At 40.7% G+C, this 15,509-nt stretch overlaps 2 protein-coding genes across 2 annotated transcripts; both read left to right on the top strand.

The window, feature by feature from the left end:
* Window positions 1-160: 160 nt before the first annotated feature.
* Window positions 161-2,883, top strand: pfdn4 (prefoldin subunit 4). The gene is made up of 4 exons (XM_040194089.2): window positions 161-424; window positions 1,148-1,255; window positions 1,532-1,672; window positions 2,283-2,883. The coding sequence occupies exons 1-4, from the start codon at window positions 398-400 to the stop codon at window positions 2,412-2,414; spliced, it is 408 nt and encodes a 135-aa protein (XP_040050023.1). The 5' UTR covers window positions 161-397; the 3' UTR covers window positions 2,415-2,883.
* Window positions 2,884-13,688: 10,805 nt separating this feature from the next.
* Window positions 13,689-15,221, top strand: LOC120828685 (N-acetyltransferase family 8 member 3). The gene is made up of 2 exons (XM_040192181.2): window positions 13,689-13,800; window positions 14,286-15,221. Exons 1-2 carry the CDS (start codon window positions 13,782-13,784, stop codon window positions 15,059-15,061), a joined length of 795 nt encoding a protein of 264 aa, XP_040048115.2. The 5' UTR covers window positions 13,689-13,781; the 3' UTR covers window positions 15,062-15,221.
* The last annotated feature ends 288 nt before the right edge of the window (window positions 15,222-15,509 follow it).

The following is a 15,509-nucleotide window of genomic DNA, read 5'->3' as shown; positions in this document are numbered from 1 at the left end:
GAGCAGCAGTTCCGGTTGATAAAATAACTTGTGGGACATATTGTCGGCGGCATTTCTTGAGAGGATTAATGTTACTTGCTAATCAAATAGGCTGAATTCATCCCTTAGTTGAAATAGCGCTCTGTGTTTTTAGTTTAGATGGAAATGAAGAACCATGTTTGATGCCACGTTACATGACAAAATGACTAGTAATTGTTTATTATCAAAGCACATGTGTGATCGAGGGGAAACCACTATGTGCCGTCAAATGAAGAAACAAACGGTAGAAACAAACTTAAACAAACACTTTAACTGGCATCCTCGCTGTGGCGCTCTGAGGTGGCCGCCCCGCCAGGTGGCGCTGTGGCCATTTCTTTCGGTTTAGTACATCAGTCTTTGTGCAGTCGAGGAAGCCGTGATGGCAGCCACCATGAAGGGACCTGTAGTAAGTATTAAATGAGGAAAAACGTGTCTTCTGAACACGCTGTCGAGGTCTCTTTTGGCGCCTGCCAGTAAATGAGTGTGTGGGGGGGGAAAAGGCCACAATGGCCGATGGTCGTGGTTATCAGACGGCTGCAGCGACACCCTCGTGTAGCTAACGTCAACGACTGGGGTTAGCCGCCGCTAGCTGTTAGCTTGCTAGCTCGCGCTCTTGCTAACTTCGCTTGTTCGTGTGTTTATGGGACTGAGACCTCCTTGACGATCCACCAGCATGAAGATAATGGTGATACGCAGCTAATCACCGGCCTTAACTTTCGCTAACGGCGATTGGCCACCAAGCTGTCACCTGTCGCCAGCTAGCAAGCTAGCTCACACATTCATATTCATGCTAGGGAACCAACGGGGTTTGTCCTGTTGTTTTGAATGGAAAAGTACCTTTTAAATAACTTTCGGTAGTATGAATCTAATCCATCTATATATGTCACGTTAAGTCACAAGTAAAAGTACTACGTTTAAAGTTTGTACTTATTAATAAATAACGGGTTGTCATTGTCAAATGTACGTTAATTGACTTGAGTTTCAACGATACTGATTTTGCAGATTGGCCCAGCTCAGAATTATTATCTGAATTGTCGTGGTACATTTACTTCAGAATTATACGTCCAGTATTAAATATTTTTCCCCGGCTGACTTCTGCATTAGCTTTAACCTTTCCTCTTTCTTGTAGGGCGTTGAAGACGTGAATGTCACGTTTGCTGACCAACAGAAGATCAATAAATTTGCCAGGAACACAAATCGGATGACGGAGCTGAAAAATGAAATCGAAGTAAAGAAAGTAAGTGGTGTGTATTGTGAAAGTCTTGCATCAGTGGTCATGTTTTCAAAAATCATATTTACAAATGATCTGCCCTATTCTATTATACTAGAGTTGTTAAATCCTTAGTCTGTTTTCTCTTAAGTGATCATTTTTTAATGAGTCCAAACATTGGTTTTAAGGGAAAAAAGGTGCATAATCTCGTTATTTGGGGTTTAAAGGTGGTGCAGTTGCTTAATCAGTCCTGTTTGTTAACAGCCGCAATTGAGAGTGTAATGATCCGCTGTCTCCCCTCAGAAATCGCTTCAGAACTTGCAGGATGCCAGCGATGACCTCATGATGTTAGACGACGACGCTCTATTGATCCCATATCAAATCGGCGACGTCTTTGTCAGTCACACCCAGGAAGAAACCCAAGAGATGCTTGAGGCTGCAAAGGTAAGTTTCATAATCATAAAAACTCAATCTAATCAGACTAATCATTTTGTAAAATACCCTAATTAACTCAGTCATTAAGATAAAGGTCTGTGGAGGAGAATTCTTATGATTGATCTAAAATGAACTTGAGCAATGTTAGTTGCAAGGCTGACAAGAATACATACATTCTATAAGTAGTATACTTGATTAGTTTTCTCCTTAAAACATTTTACTTAAAATAAGAAGATGTCTAATCCCAAACTATCTTATCCTGGCTTAGGAACCTTCTTTATACATAACTAATATTTATTTTTCCCCGTCCCGGGCTGTTTTTAAAAATGGAGAACTGAATTCCTTTTGAAAATCAGTTTGTTCAGATGAATTAACATGAGCAGATTTCTTCAAATTTGGCACAAAATGAACTGCAGACTTTTGATTTAATTAATATTCCAGTTTCTTTACGTGGCTCACTGGTTAAGACTAGCTGATTCATTTCACATTCATGAACAATCATCAATCATTTTAAGTTTTCCGTCCTCATCGCATTTGAGAAATGTCCGTAGTTGTTTGCCTGCCGTGGGGAAATTGCCGCGGTTGTCGTGTAATTGGGAGTTTTCTGATCTGTAATCAGGAAACACTGGAGCAGGAGGTGAAAGGCCTTGAGGAACGCGTGTCGGCGATACAGCAAGTTTTGGGTGATCTGAAGGTCCAGCTCTATGCCAAGTTCGGTAACAACATAAACCTGGAGGCCGATGAAAGCTGAGCTGCCCCAACACAGACTCTCTGTCATGCAGCTCCCGTGTCAGATCCACAAAGCGTCTGCCCGGTAAAACACCAAGCAGGAGCTGGCGTGAAAGGCTGCGATTTGGAGCTTCTGGCTTTTGTTGGTGCACCCATGTTGTACGACCAATTCACAAGGACAAGAAAAGATCTGATTTGAAGATTGGATAAATGAACATCATGTCTAAGGTCTTTTATTTGGTCTCTTTATTAACATTTGTTTCCCTTTACGTGGTGGATCAAACTAAAGTTTAAAGAAAATTGTGAGAAAACAAAACAGCTGTTTAATCTTTTAATTTGTGACAAATTTGACATTCTGAGCTTGTTTCATTTGTAAACTCTGTTTGAATACCCTGACGAAATGAAGAAGTTGTCTCTGCACTAAGGGTGGAAATCCTTAGACATGTTCTCTCTGCCTGAGCTAGAGATGATTAAATGAGTACGCACTGTTACTGATTCCTGTGTTTGTTGTCTTTTACAAACTCAGCCAATGAATCCTAAAAAATATAGTGACAAATAGAGCCAAACTCCCATCTGCTATTTTATTTACCTACTTAATTTGTGGCTGTTTTTGTTGAGACACGTTTAGCACAAACTGCATCTGTGAACTGAAGGACTTAACAGAATATCAAAATACATCATTAAAAAAAGTCAGTATATCGGGTGGAAAAAAGTGATGGATAAAAGTCAAAATGTAAAGGGTAAAAAAATGTGATGAACAAAAGTAAAATATATATATTTCAAAAATGTCAATTTATATTTGGTGGAAAAATCGAATGGTAAAACCATATTGGGTCAAATCTCATTTGAAAAAAAGTATGTGTTGGGTCGAGAAACGTCATTTTCTTTTGTCCATTTTCAGGCGCTCTCAACTTCAAATTTGTTCAATACAATCTAGAGACCTTCGTGATTAAAAGTTACCAGGCGCTTGTGGTGTCGTCGAACGGCGTGAAAGGAACCCTACCCTTCGTTTCCCGTCTGGTTTTTCTTTTTTAGATAATCCTCTTTATATACAGGGATACTTGGTGGCTCCCACAAATAACAATGCACAAACCTCATTAAATTGTGCCCCCCAAGTGTGGCCAGTATGTTCTAATAAAACACATGAAGAAAAAAAGGAGTGCTTAAAGTTATTGACACCTCTGGAGGATCGAGATCTCAATTAACAAGTTTCTCCTCCCGGTGGGTCTCCTGCTCAGCATTCATGGCCATGATTAAGAAGACAAAGACAGTCTTTATGCACAGCTTGTTAAACCCCGGCTCAGAGGAACGCACACGGAAATGACTATACTTATTTCCCTGAAGGCATCGTTTACTCACTCGCTCATTTGTCAGAGAAGGCGAGATGCGGTTTGCAGCGTTAATGGATGTTTCTCTTCAAATACAGCTTTGAAATCCTAAAAGAAATGGTGTAACAGCAGAAAGAGACCAGAGGGGGTCTCTGCCTCCCCGGTTATTTCATGGTGGAATCAAATAGCTTCATAGTGCCAGGATGAGCTGATTTTATTGGACATGGCTGCACATTGTAAATATTGGAGTTACGCGTCAAACACGTTGAATTCCGATGAACAATTCCGAATGAGATGTAGAAAAAAATAAGTTCATTCCCGTAGTGCTCGCAGGGCTTTTTTCTTTCACTTTATTAGATATTGGGCTATTTGGTGGAACAAATCCAGCATCATGATCAGTTCCTCTGTATTATCTTAAATAAAACAAAAACAAAGGGATTCAGATAAAAATACACCCGGTGATAAATCAACGTTGTGCATAATTGCAGACCACTGTAGTACACCATGGGCATTGGGAATACTGAGGTTGAGTTAATTGAAGACATGCGTCGGGGGGCCGTGAGGGGCAGCGACACACTTGTGTGGACAAGCAACCTGCATCATTGAGGAAGCAGCAAATGGGCCCCCTGCTCTGCAGATAGACCAAAAGCCTAAGGAGGCTTTCAAGGACTTATTATTTCTTGATAATGAATTTCATCGCTGCACTTCCAGTGGATGGAGAGTCTGGATTCATGAGCGGAGGCTGTGCACCGCGCTGCGATATCTTCTGTCATTCATTTCATCACTGTCTGTCAAGCTGATCAGCCAAGACAATAAAGGCACAATTCCACCGTGGCAGCGAATGAACCATCTGAATGATGAAGACAAGCATTCGTGTGGACCAATCCCTCTGTGTGTGAGTGTGTGGCATCAGTGCACTAATCAGGACTTATAAGTGCTTTGAAAACCAATCGGTGTCCCAGGCCTAACATCTAGTGGTTTATTTAAAGATTTGTTTATCTTTCATTTATGAATTGCTGAATTGTAAATTAAAACTTTTACTCTCTTATCATCAAGTCTCCGTCTAGAATGGGTGAAATGTGTGCCAGTCTTAGCGAGTAAGTTTCCATTCGTTATCTACTTAAACTTTGTCCGCTAAAACGCAAAGAATATTACTTTGGAAATGCATTTCCATATCCACCATGCAACGATAGACCAAATAACTTACCATACAAAGGACAGTAGAATGCCTCCAAATGTTTCAATGAATATCATTACCAGAGCCTGAATTTATACATCAGTTAAATTGCAAAGACCTTGAAGTAACTGAGGTTGGGGCACAATTGGAAAATGCACAATAACCTATATAAGAAGTGATGGACAACTTAAATCTTACTACACAATTGCTTCCTATTAGTGATATTTTTAGGGAATTCATTCAACCATTACATTTGAAACTCAATATTTGTGTGAATGAAGGGTTTGTAATGTTGGTGCCTCAGTCCACCACTTTCGTCTGGACTTCAAAAGCTCAACAATTGTTTGACAGATTGCCAACCGACTGTGTACAGACCTTCATCTTCCCCAGAGGAAAGATCCCCTGTTGGTGATACCTTTGAATTTTTTTTCAAGCGCTACCAAGAGATGGATATTTTCAAAATTGTTTCAACGATAATTGGATAGATTACCAAGGAATTTGGTGTAGACATTCAGTCACCAGATGAATGACATCGCAGTAACTTTACTGATCCCTCGATTTCTCCTACAGCTCCAATGTGAGATGGATTTTTCTTTCTTGAGGGAAATCCTATGATATTTGTACAGCCATGTTGCACGGATTGTTTAGCATGTTGTTAGCCTTACCCTGACTTTTCCTTTAATTCCACCATTAGAGTGACATTTTTGTGATTCACTGGAATATCTCAATACCTTCCAGATGAATTGCCATCACATCGTCAAGTCCCCGACTTCTTTAATAACAGTTATTGCATTGGTAGTCCTTTGACTCTTTATGCAGCACTCTTTATGTTCATGTGTCAAATAGTTTGATTCATGACTAGATACCAGTTAAAGAAATTATATTCCACAGCTCAACTGCTGCGTTTAGTGCTGACTAACGAATGCTAGCGTGCTAAATGCTAAACCAGACCAGCTCAGAAATCTGCATGTTTACATCGTTGTGAGCGTATAACGGCACACTGCTGACGGTTAACCACCTCCGAGCCCAAGTGCCGGCAAAAAGACTCTCCGTCTACCTGCTAACAAGGTGTTGGAGTCATATTGCGCCCAGGAGGAGGTGTTATTGTTTAGTACACGTACCACGGGGCACGACGGCCTTGGTGGCCGCTGGGCAGCTTCGGCGGACCAGGCCAACGTTCCGTCTATTGCACAACGTTACTCTAATGGCCCTTGCTGAAGAAGGATGAATGCGTCACATTCATTCCAACAGGATTTTCCCCAAGTAGAGATTTAAACCAATGATCCTTCACTCATATTAGCGTTGCTCCGACTCAGCGCTGCGCCTCTCCAATTTGCCTCAATTTATGGTCCAACAACAGCGCACGAAAGCGCAAAAGATGGTTTTGTTTCGTCGTTCATTTGGGTGACATCTTTCTGTGATAATGCGGTTCCTCTAATCCCCCCCCCCCCGACCCCCATTTCCAGAAACAAACGCATAGCTTAATTAAAGGGGTAAGATGGAGGTGAGGAAACCTGATTCATGCCTTTTCTGTTCTCACACCAATTAAAATGATTGGTTTACAGTGGTCCAAATTGAAGCATAAACAAAATCTGTCTTGTGACTGAGCAGAAAAGGGTTCATCCATTCCCAGCATCGCACACATCGGTGTTACTGGATACCACCACAACTACTCATGGTGTCGGGTGTGTGTAATGCAGCCACAGCCAAAGAGGCTTTTTGGGAATTGTGACATCTTTGTGTCTTCATAATACTTAGAAAAGACTTCTAAAAACCAAATACTATATAAGTGTGAACAATTGTGACGTGTGTGATTTGCCACCCACTACTTACTCCGACATGATGTTTTACGTATTTTTTTTAAATTTAAAATGTATATATATATATTCTTGTAGCTGCTAGATTGACATTAAAAAAGACAAAACGGCTTGGAACCAAGAAGACATCTGTTGTTGTTTTTCTAGGATGGCCCTGTATGGATTATATGGTAATTGGTGCTATTTTAACTAAGTGTGAAAGATGTGGATAGGTCTGCTGTCTGTCAATTTAATCCCATCAATGTGACACGCTGCAAATCTACAGCCGGATTGTGAGGGGAACTTGTGCTCTTTTCTCCCCTTTTTTAGTTTTTTGCCTCGAGAAGAAAATAGATTGATGCATTTTGCTAATTCATTCAGCCTGTGTTTATGTCATGAAATTCACGGTTTTTGAAAGAATGAAATGAGATAAAATATATTGCAGGATAAGATAAAATCACCCTCTTTCCATTTTGAATGTTGTGACCTTTCCTGCACTATTATTTACTATTATACTATTATTTTAGATGCAGCCCTGTGAAGAGATACAAATGCTTATGTCTCTGACAATACTGTGAACAATCTGCCAGGTGAACCTATTTCTAAATGTAAAAACATTTAGTACATTTAGTAATAATCCTGTCTGGAATGAACACAATAAGAGGCCCACTATGCCTCGCGTCCAGGCTGGAAAAGTTAAGCATGAGCTCTTTTGTGGGCTTAGAAATGAGCCAGCCAGTGCAAGATTTAAATATGATCTTGACTGAAATGAAGAAGAGGACTGACAGAAAAGCCCTGCAATGTAAAACCTCTTTAGAATTTTTGGAAAGAGGTCAGGCGTGTGAATACCAGTGCTGATGGTGGTGATTCCGCTGTGGGAGAGGATAATAAGACATCCAAAGCTCTCATGTAGGTCATAGCTTCATGACAATTATATTTACATATATATAGTTACGGTTGCTGTACTATGATCGAATGGTCGCTGTTTGAGTTTAGCAAATGGGAAATTAGTTGCGAAAATGTTTAAAATTTGACATAAAAATTACTTACACGCTTATCTTTGGTATGAAAAGGAGCAGTACTCAGAGGCATAAAGTTGGTTTGTTATTCAGCAGAAGATTTATAATGCAGTCATTTATCAACACAAATGCCCTCACAGTTAAGACAGTGATAAGTAACTGTGTAAATGTATGCAGAGATTAGACAGGGTGCACAAGCATAATTGATGCTTTGGTTAATCCTGCCAAAAGATGCACATGTTGCAGTACACTTCTAAGATATTAAATGTGTTTGTGCAAGTTTTCAAATAGTTTCCATAAAGTATGAAACGGCGTAACTTAAGCTTATATTATTTATATTAGGTAAAGTGAAACGTCTTCAGAAACAGCATTGTACGACAGTACAGTATGAAGTCAAATATTCAACAATGAGATACTACGATTCAACTGATGAGGAAGTTCATTAATTGACTAGAGCTCAGCCATTGTGATCATTTTACAGATATTGTTGAATATTAACCACCCGAAGCCCATTTTGGCAAACAGCTTAGCTTCTACAAAAGATTTAGAAATGTTCACATTCTTACAATTGTTGTTGGACAAGAAATTCCTCTCACTTCATTACAGAATCAGGGTTTGGGGGAAGAAATACTCTCATATCCCCCGTGTTCATCACACGGCACATGGCCGTCAAAATGAGTTTAAGTTATCTCAGGACGGGTGCATAAATAATACATGAACATACATACAATACTGTACATAGTACTTGTTTCTCCTAATCAGTTCATACAGCTCAGTTCAAGTGAACGTCTGTTCCCTCGTTGCATTCGCTGAAACTGTCCGTTTGGATATCATGATGTGGTATGTTTTTTTCCAAAGTCTTTGAAATATATATTCTGGGTGCCGTAAGTATCAAACCAGAAAAATAACCTCCGCTCCACTTAATGTTTTTTACTTTTGGTAATTTGAGTATAGAGCTCGCAGGTTGAGTAATCTAACAGGGATTCCAATCTGTATGCTAAGCTAAGATAAACTAAGCTAAGCTAATAGCTAATCAAGCTAATCAAATCCTGGTTCTTGCTTCAAACCTAATGAACAGACCCGTTTTATAGGGATGCTTTCGTCAAAAGGCATTTATAACGTGTATTATCAGAGTTATTGGATGATTGTTTACTACATTGCCACTACATGGAGGACTGTAACCGAATATTTTTATTTTCAACCAGTGTCCATTGTAGCGAGGGACATTGTAAATATGGTGATAAAAATGCAGGTATTTCATCTTAATTGAATTTCTAATGACATGACCCCAATGATCCAAACCATCTGACAACACGATGCAGCAGTTGCTGGTGCATCTGTCTCAGTAATTATAATTCCGCTCAGAAGTGCTGGTATAGTGTTTAAATTGGCTGGGGCGCAGGTCACTTTACCGTGCAGCTGTGATGAGAAGCGGGACGCCAGGGTGATGGTGGCTTATTTAGTTCTGTTTACTTTATAAAATGCCATCATGCTACTGGAGCCTCTCCCATACAATTAGCGATATTAGCCAAAATAGAGTGAATAATATAGTTAGTTTTTTTCCGGTGTCTTTTCAATCTCACAGTTTAATTTGCATTCCAAACAGTGCTTTCACCTTGTCAGGAGACAATAGACTCGTGCTTTTGTGCATTTTGCATTGTGAGAAACATTTTACACTCTGATCCTCTCTGCATCTAATCCAGTTTTCGAACAGAGTTTGGCAGAGTCCATTTAAAAATCCTCTCAGTCACACAGGATGGATTTACTTTTAAATGAGCACCGAGCACCACCGCGTCACGTAAAAAATAAATAACTGAAACTGCCAACAGCAGACTCCACTTCCACGTCGACAGCTGTGTAAGATTAGTGCCTACACGAAGCAGGGCATTCCATCCGGTTGCCTTGCATTAACCACAAATATGGGGGAGTAATCAAAATGACAATGTTTGATTTCATGGGAAGAAAGAACACATGAATAGTGATGAAGATAAAATGGGTGAATGGTAAAAAAAACAGCCTTCAGGGATAGAATCTGTGTCAGAATGAGTCCGGAGCTGGGAGGAGAATTTAAGTCAGCGAGGTTAACGCGTTCAATTCAAACTATGTGGTGATTACGGAATTCCTGTTTAGCCCAATTATAATGTACGTGACACACTTTCTGTGACCATCTACATGTACAGTACCGGTCCTCTATTTACCTTTTCATTGCCTTTCATTTCATCCTCAGCACTCAATCCTTTGCTTTGCCTTTAAGGTGCCGCTGCCTGCAGCCATGCGGGGACTCGTGTTCTTCTGAGTTCATAATCAACACTTAACGACACCAGTGACTAATGAAAAACAAGACAATTCGGAGGCATTCCCGGCTTTATCTTCCTACAAAATCCCTGTGTAATCCCCCCAGCAGCTCCTGCCACATCTGTTGCTCTAGGTGGAGGTGGGCCGCTTTTTAAGTGTGATGGATGGAGTTTAGTTTCAGGCTGCTGCTGCTGCTGCAGCTTCTTCTCTGACCCAACCGTCCCCAGGGAGCCTGAGCCACAATAACGTCCTGCTGAAAAGCCTTTTGTTGTGGTTCAATCTGTATTCAGGGGAAGAGCAAGCAGACCCCCTTTACTTAGGGATTTCTTTCTTTGCATTATTTGTTGAGTATGAGTAAATATGAGTTTATTAAGATACAATTAACAACAATTTTACAAAGCAGAAATGTAATATTCTTTCAGTGCATGAATACGTGCCCCATTTGTGTTGCCCTCGCACTGTAAAGTGAAACAAATACACCCACGTGAAATCATTTTTTTAAGGTAAGTTTGCTGCTTGCATTTAGCTTTTTTTGTAAGTCTTCTCTCAGAATGAAGGAAAATGTATGTTTATTAACAACTTTACAAATATGCATCCAGACCTTGAGCCTTAACTAGAATCATGCTGTCTCTCCATATATTATTTATTTAGAAGTGCAGCACATTGTTGCTGATTGTCAAATACTATACATACTATAGTTAAGTACATATAATAAAATCGTTTCCAGTGATGTGACTTGATCTTTCTGTAAAGTGTTAATGGACCGTCATAAAATTGTTGCCTTTCTAAAGGATTCACAAACGTAAAGAAGCTTTCAGTGCAAATGGAAACTATCAACGGAATAGATCACAGTGGCATCTTATCGGGAAACACTATATACAATATACTGTATATTTTATTAAAAAGTCCCCATTTTCACTTTCGCTGCAGAACCACTCAAAGGCCAAAATATTAGAATATATATAGAATATAATAACAGAGATTCCAGGATTATGTATCCACAATTTCATATCACCGGAGTATTTAAAGGACAGCTTGTTATTATCAAGCACTGATCATCCAGAGTTTGTGCATTCTCTACAATTTACCATCAATTTCCCACAACATATGCGTCTTGACAGCTTTCTGTTATTATTCAGTCAGATTTTAAAGTACTACCATTTTTATTGGGATGTTTAGCCTTTCTGACATCCTGTTATTTTGTGAAAATTACCTGAGATTTTCACTTTGAGGCAAGAAAATCAAGTGTGTCTGTTTACAGTGAGCTAAGTGTCTCAGCCCTGACAAAGATGGAGTGCGACAAACTAAGAAAACACTCAAATTATAGCACTCAAACTGTACATATAATGGCACTTAAAAGTTTTAAATTGGCTTATTTGATGAAATTGCACGTTCTTGCTTTTCTGAGTTTGTATCCTTATGGTTAAAATGCACTTTTTGTAAGTTGCTTTCGATACAAGCGGCAGCTAAATGATGTAATGTAATGTCATGTAAGAATACCATAAAACAAGTGCTTAAAGTGCTAGTGCTGTCTAGTGCTTAAAGTCACCGTTGACTTAAAACAACTATACAATCTTAACAGGGCAGTTTGATATAGTATATATTTTAGTATATAAATGTGCTTTTTTTCCTTTTGAACTACTCTTGCACTCTATAGTCTGTAACATAAATATGAAGTCAGCAACTTAACTTAGCACAAAGACTAGAAGCAGCCAAGGGACTCAACATGGCCACGAACAACATGAAACACATTTTACTTACTAATAATGAAACCTTCTGCAAAGCATTTTTTTACTTACTAGATAATGTTGACAAAATCATATCCCCAATTATGGGCAGACTCACCCCCCCATTGAGGAAAAAAGCATACATATATATATATATATATATATATATATATATATATGCTTTTTTCCTTTACCTTAAGTCAATATAGTTTTGAATGCCGGCACATTTATCTATATAGAATAGAGTGAATCTAATGATACATCATGTAAAAGAAGTAGTTTGTCCCATTGACTCCAACAGAGATCTAAACTCAGTCAGCATAAAGATTCTTTACCTTTGCAGAAATTGACCTGATCGAAGTTGTGCAGCACGGCGTTTCGTTCCCGTTCTCCACAGATACCGTATGTCCTGCACCGGGAGGAGGGGGCATCACTGAATCCTGAAAAGGCTTCCGCTCTCACGGACCACACTTGTGATCCTACTTCCCACTCAATATCCACCGGGGAACTTCCATACATAATACATACGAAACAAGAGCAAACGCAGTACTATAACAATGAAAGAGGTCTGGAATTAAATGGAGATTACTAGGGAGTGTTTTAGTTGTGTTAATGCACCTTGGAGCTACAAAAAGCCACAAGGAAATTCGGTTTAAATTAGGAGTTCCTGATGAGGCAGTAGGTGGGAAATGAATTTGTCGGAGGTGCATTCAAATGCTGGCTAGTCACCAAGACATGTGGGGGGGGATTCAATAATGTAATGGTTTAATCCTGTCGTGGCTCTGTCACAAGCGTAATGAAAAGGCTCTTTCTCCTACAAACAAGTACATGAAGTCCATGAATGAAAAATGCACTTCATTGTGCACTCGTGAGCCCGTTAAAAGTTTAGCCTTCAGCGGTTCGTTTCCAGGGCAACTTTGACTTTGGGACTTTTTGTTTGAAGACATCATGTGATCAACTCTTAAGCACTCTTAGCTGCTCATATGAAGTTAAATTAATATCACCTGTGACAGTGTATTAAACATATTTGAACATGTTCATGAATTGATTTTAAGTAATGTGAATTCACAGTAAAGGTGACTCATTAAGAAATGAGCCCAACCGGTCAGATTGGCATCATATTTGTTTTAATGGGTTCACGTCTGCGAGTGGCTATGAAGGACTTTAGTTTTATATCACACTGCCTTTTGAGTGCAAACACAAGAACTAACATACCAAATATGATTACACATGGTTTTCCAAGCCGGTTTCACTTGAATTGTGCAGAATTGTGAGAGTAAAAAAAAGTCTTGAGAAACTTGCAGAGATGCTTGACCTTCTGTCGCTCACGGATTCATGAGGCAGCACTATTGATTTAAACAGGTGGAAAGGCCCCTTCTCCTGCCACGGAAATTTAATCATGTCAGAGGTCCACCGGGTTATTGCACAAGACACTGCCGCTGACGCCACAGGACGCTTTATGTCGGGGGGGGGGGCTTGACGATATTAATTTTACTTTCACCTCCTGGGGAAGAGGCCATGTGGAGATCCACAGCCGTTTCCTGAGAGAACGCCACCTAAACTGAAGCACTGAAAAATAGGTTAATAATGACATTTTATTCCTGGAAATATCTGCTCGTAAAAGCGCAGGATTCTCGTTCCGCTCAGTAGTATGACTTAATATATTCAGGATCTGTGCTCATCTTTCTCGGGAAATCCATGATAGAGTTATTTTTTTTTGGTACTTCATGTTTCATAATCAAAGCACTGATTATTTCAATTAAACCGAGAACACGCTCCCTGAAATCACCATTATTTTTACCTCACTATTGAAGCTCCATTTCAATCAATATGTTTAATAATCAGAAGTGTATTTTGTACTTCAAAGTCATTTGAGGTCCACAAGTTTTCAGGGGGGGTTTCTGTGTGTGTTCATGTGGGGGGTCCTGCTCAGACTAATTTCAACCCCTTTTGTGAATGGATGATTATCACAATCTGCAGCTTAAGTTCTGGGCCAGCAGTGTTAAGTCCTTCAGAGTGAGCGCAGGACGTGGGGGTGAGAGTCGGCATGGCCCAGAAAAATAACTGTAAGTCGATGTTCTGCTTATGATAATGTATCAGTATTTGCGTTTATTACGAATGAGAGATCTTATAAGAGAGCTGCTGTGCAGGAGACGGTACGACTAACGTGCATACATGACACGTAACCTGTTTCCACTGAGGACCTTTTCTTTGTTTCCTCAGTTTGTGATCTGATTTCCATTCTTTGGCACCGTTGAGACATAATTGCATTGCTTCTAATATCTTGAAATCCTATATCATTTCATAATGATTTTTACCTCAGGTCGTACTGTGCCATGCTTTATGCTCCTGCGAAGCTGTTAAATTAGAAATGAAAAGTTTTAAATCCCGTAAGAGGTGTTGATTGATTATATTTGACAACAAATCATGTGAGCGTATTGAGTCCTTTGCAAAATCCAGCAGGAATTTCTCATCGCCACGAGGGTCAGATTAGTCTCACTGAGCCCTCATTCTCTCTCTGTCTTTCTTCATCTCCCTCTCACACACGCAGTTCCGTTCTCCATCAGGGAATATAGACCCTCGGATCAACGCGCCGTCATGGCGCTCTTCCACGACGGCATACGCGAACACGTGTACCCGGCTTTCTTCAAGGCCATGAGCCACCCGGACCACGTTGGCATTGCTCTGAGCATTTCCATGGCCGGTTACGTTCTCGGAGGCAGCTCCTACTTCCAGGCCGTGCTCTTTGGCAGCGCGTGGGCCGGCCTCACTTACTACTGCTGCCAGGAGATTTACGAGGGCTACGCCAAGAGGAGGCTGAGCGCGGACATGGCGGACATTCCAGCCAACTACCTGGAGAACCCAGACAGCGGTTTCTGGGTGGCGGAGGCGGACGTCGGCGGCCAGTCCAAGCTGGTGGGGATCATGGCGGTGACCGGGAAAGAGGGAGGGGCGGAAGGTGAGAGGTTCCGCGACCCGGACGCGGGAGCGGCGGGAGGAGGAGGGGAGGAGGACGAGGAGAAGGAGGATGAGGTCGCCCGAGACGCCGCCGACGGGAGCTACGGCGAGATGTCCCACGTGGTCGTGGCGTTTCCGTGGCGGCGCAAAAACCTGGGCTCGCAGCTGGCGAAGAAGGCCCTGGACTTCTGCAAAGAGCGGGGACACGCCCGCCTCGTGCTGGACGTCAGCTCGCCGCAGAAGGAAGCCATCGCGCTGTACCAAAAATTGGGTTTTGTTCAAACTGCGTCCCACAGCGACACACACGCCAACCGCTGGTTCTCCAAGCTGGCGAGGATAACTGTGATGCGGATGGAGAAGTTCATTTGAGGAACTTTAGACCTCTGCACCTCAGTGTACATTAAGAAAATATCAGTTAATTTATGCTTCTTATCTAATTTAATCAGAAAAATCGTTCTGTTTTGTGATACACGACCACTCACGTGTCCATTAAATGTAATGTTTTTTAACAAAGCAGCATTAATCACCTCAGTTTCATTGTATTTCTTTTCGCCTTAATTGGATTATGCATCCACCTCCACGCCTGACACGCCGTTGCCCTACAATTATGGAAAACCACGAGCCAATTAGTTAGCACCTCTGTTTAGTCAGATTCACATACGAACCATACATTTAAATAATGATTAAATTAACTATCAGACGTAAAAAAGAACAGACCGTATTGACACTCGATTATTGTTCCCATCTCCAATGAGTAATTAAGAAAAAAATAGATGTGTGAAAGTGGGAATTAAGTCATTTGGAGGCAGGAGAACTT

The sequence above is a fragment of the Gasterosteus aculeatus genome, chromosome 2, assembly GCF_964276395.1.
Source record: "Gasterosteus aculeatus chromosome 2, fGasAcu3.hap1.1, whole genome shotgun sequence".
Lineage (NCBI taxonomy): Eukaryota > Metazoa > Chordata > Actinopteri > Perciformes > Gasterosteidae > Gasterosteus > Gasterosteus aculeatus.
This window is presented reverse-complemented; position numbering and strand designations above follow the sequence as displayed.

Excerpts from the sequence above, each read along its gene's own strand:
- pfdn4 (XM_040194089.2), top strand. The coding sequence starts at position 398 with ATGGCAGCCACCATGAAGGGACCTGTA. Across the intron at positions 1,256-1,531 it reads ATGAAATCGAAGTAAAGAAA|AAATCGCTTCAGAACTTGCA; the intron begins GTAAGTGGTGTG and ends GTCTCCCCTCAG. Across the intron at positions 1,673-2,282 it reads AGATGCTTGAGGCTGCAAAG|GAAACACTGGAGCAGGAGGT; the intron begins GTAAGTTTCATA and ends ATCTGTAATCAG.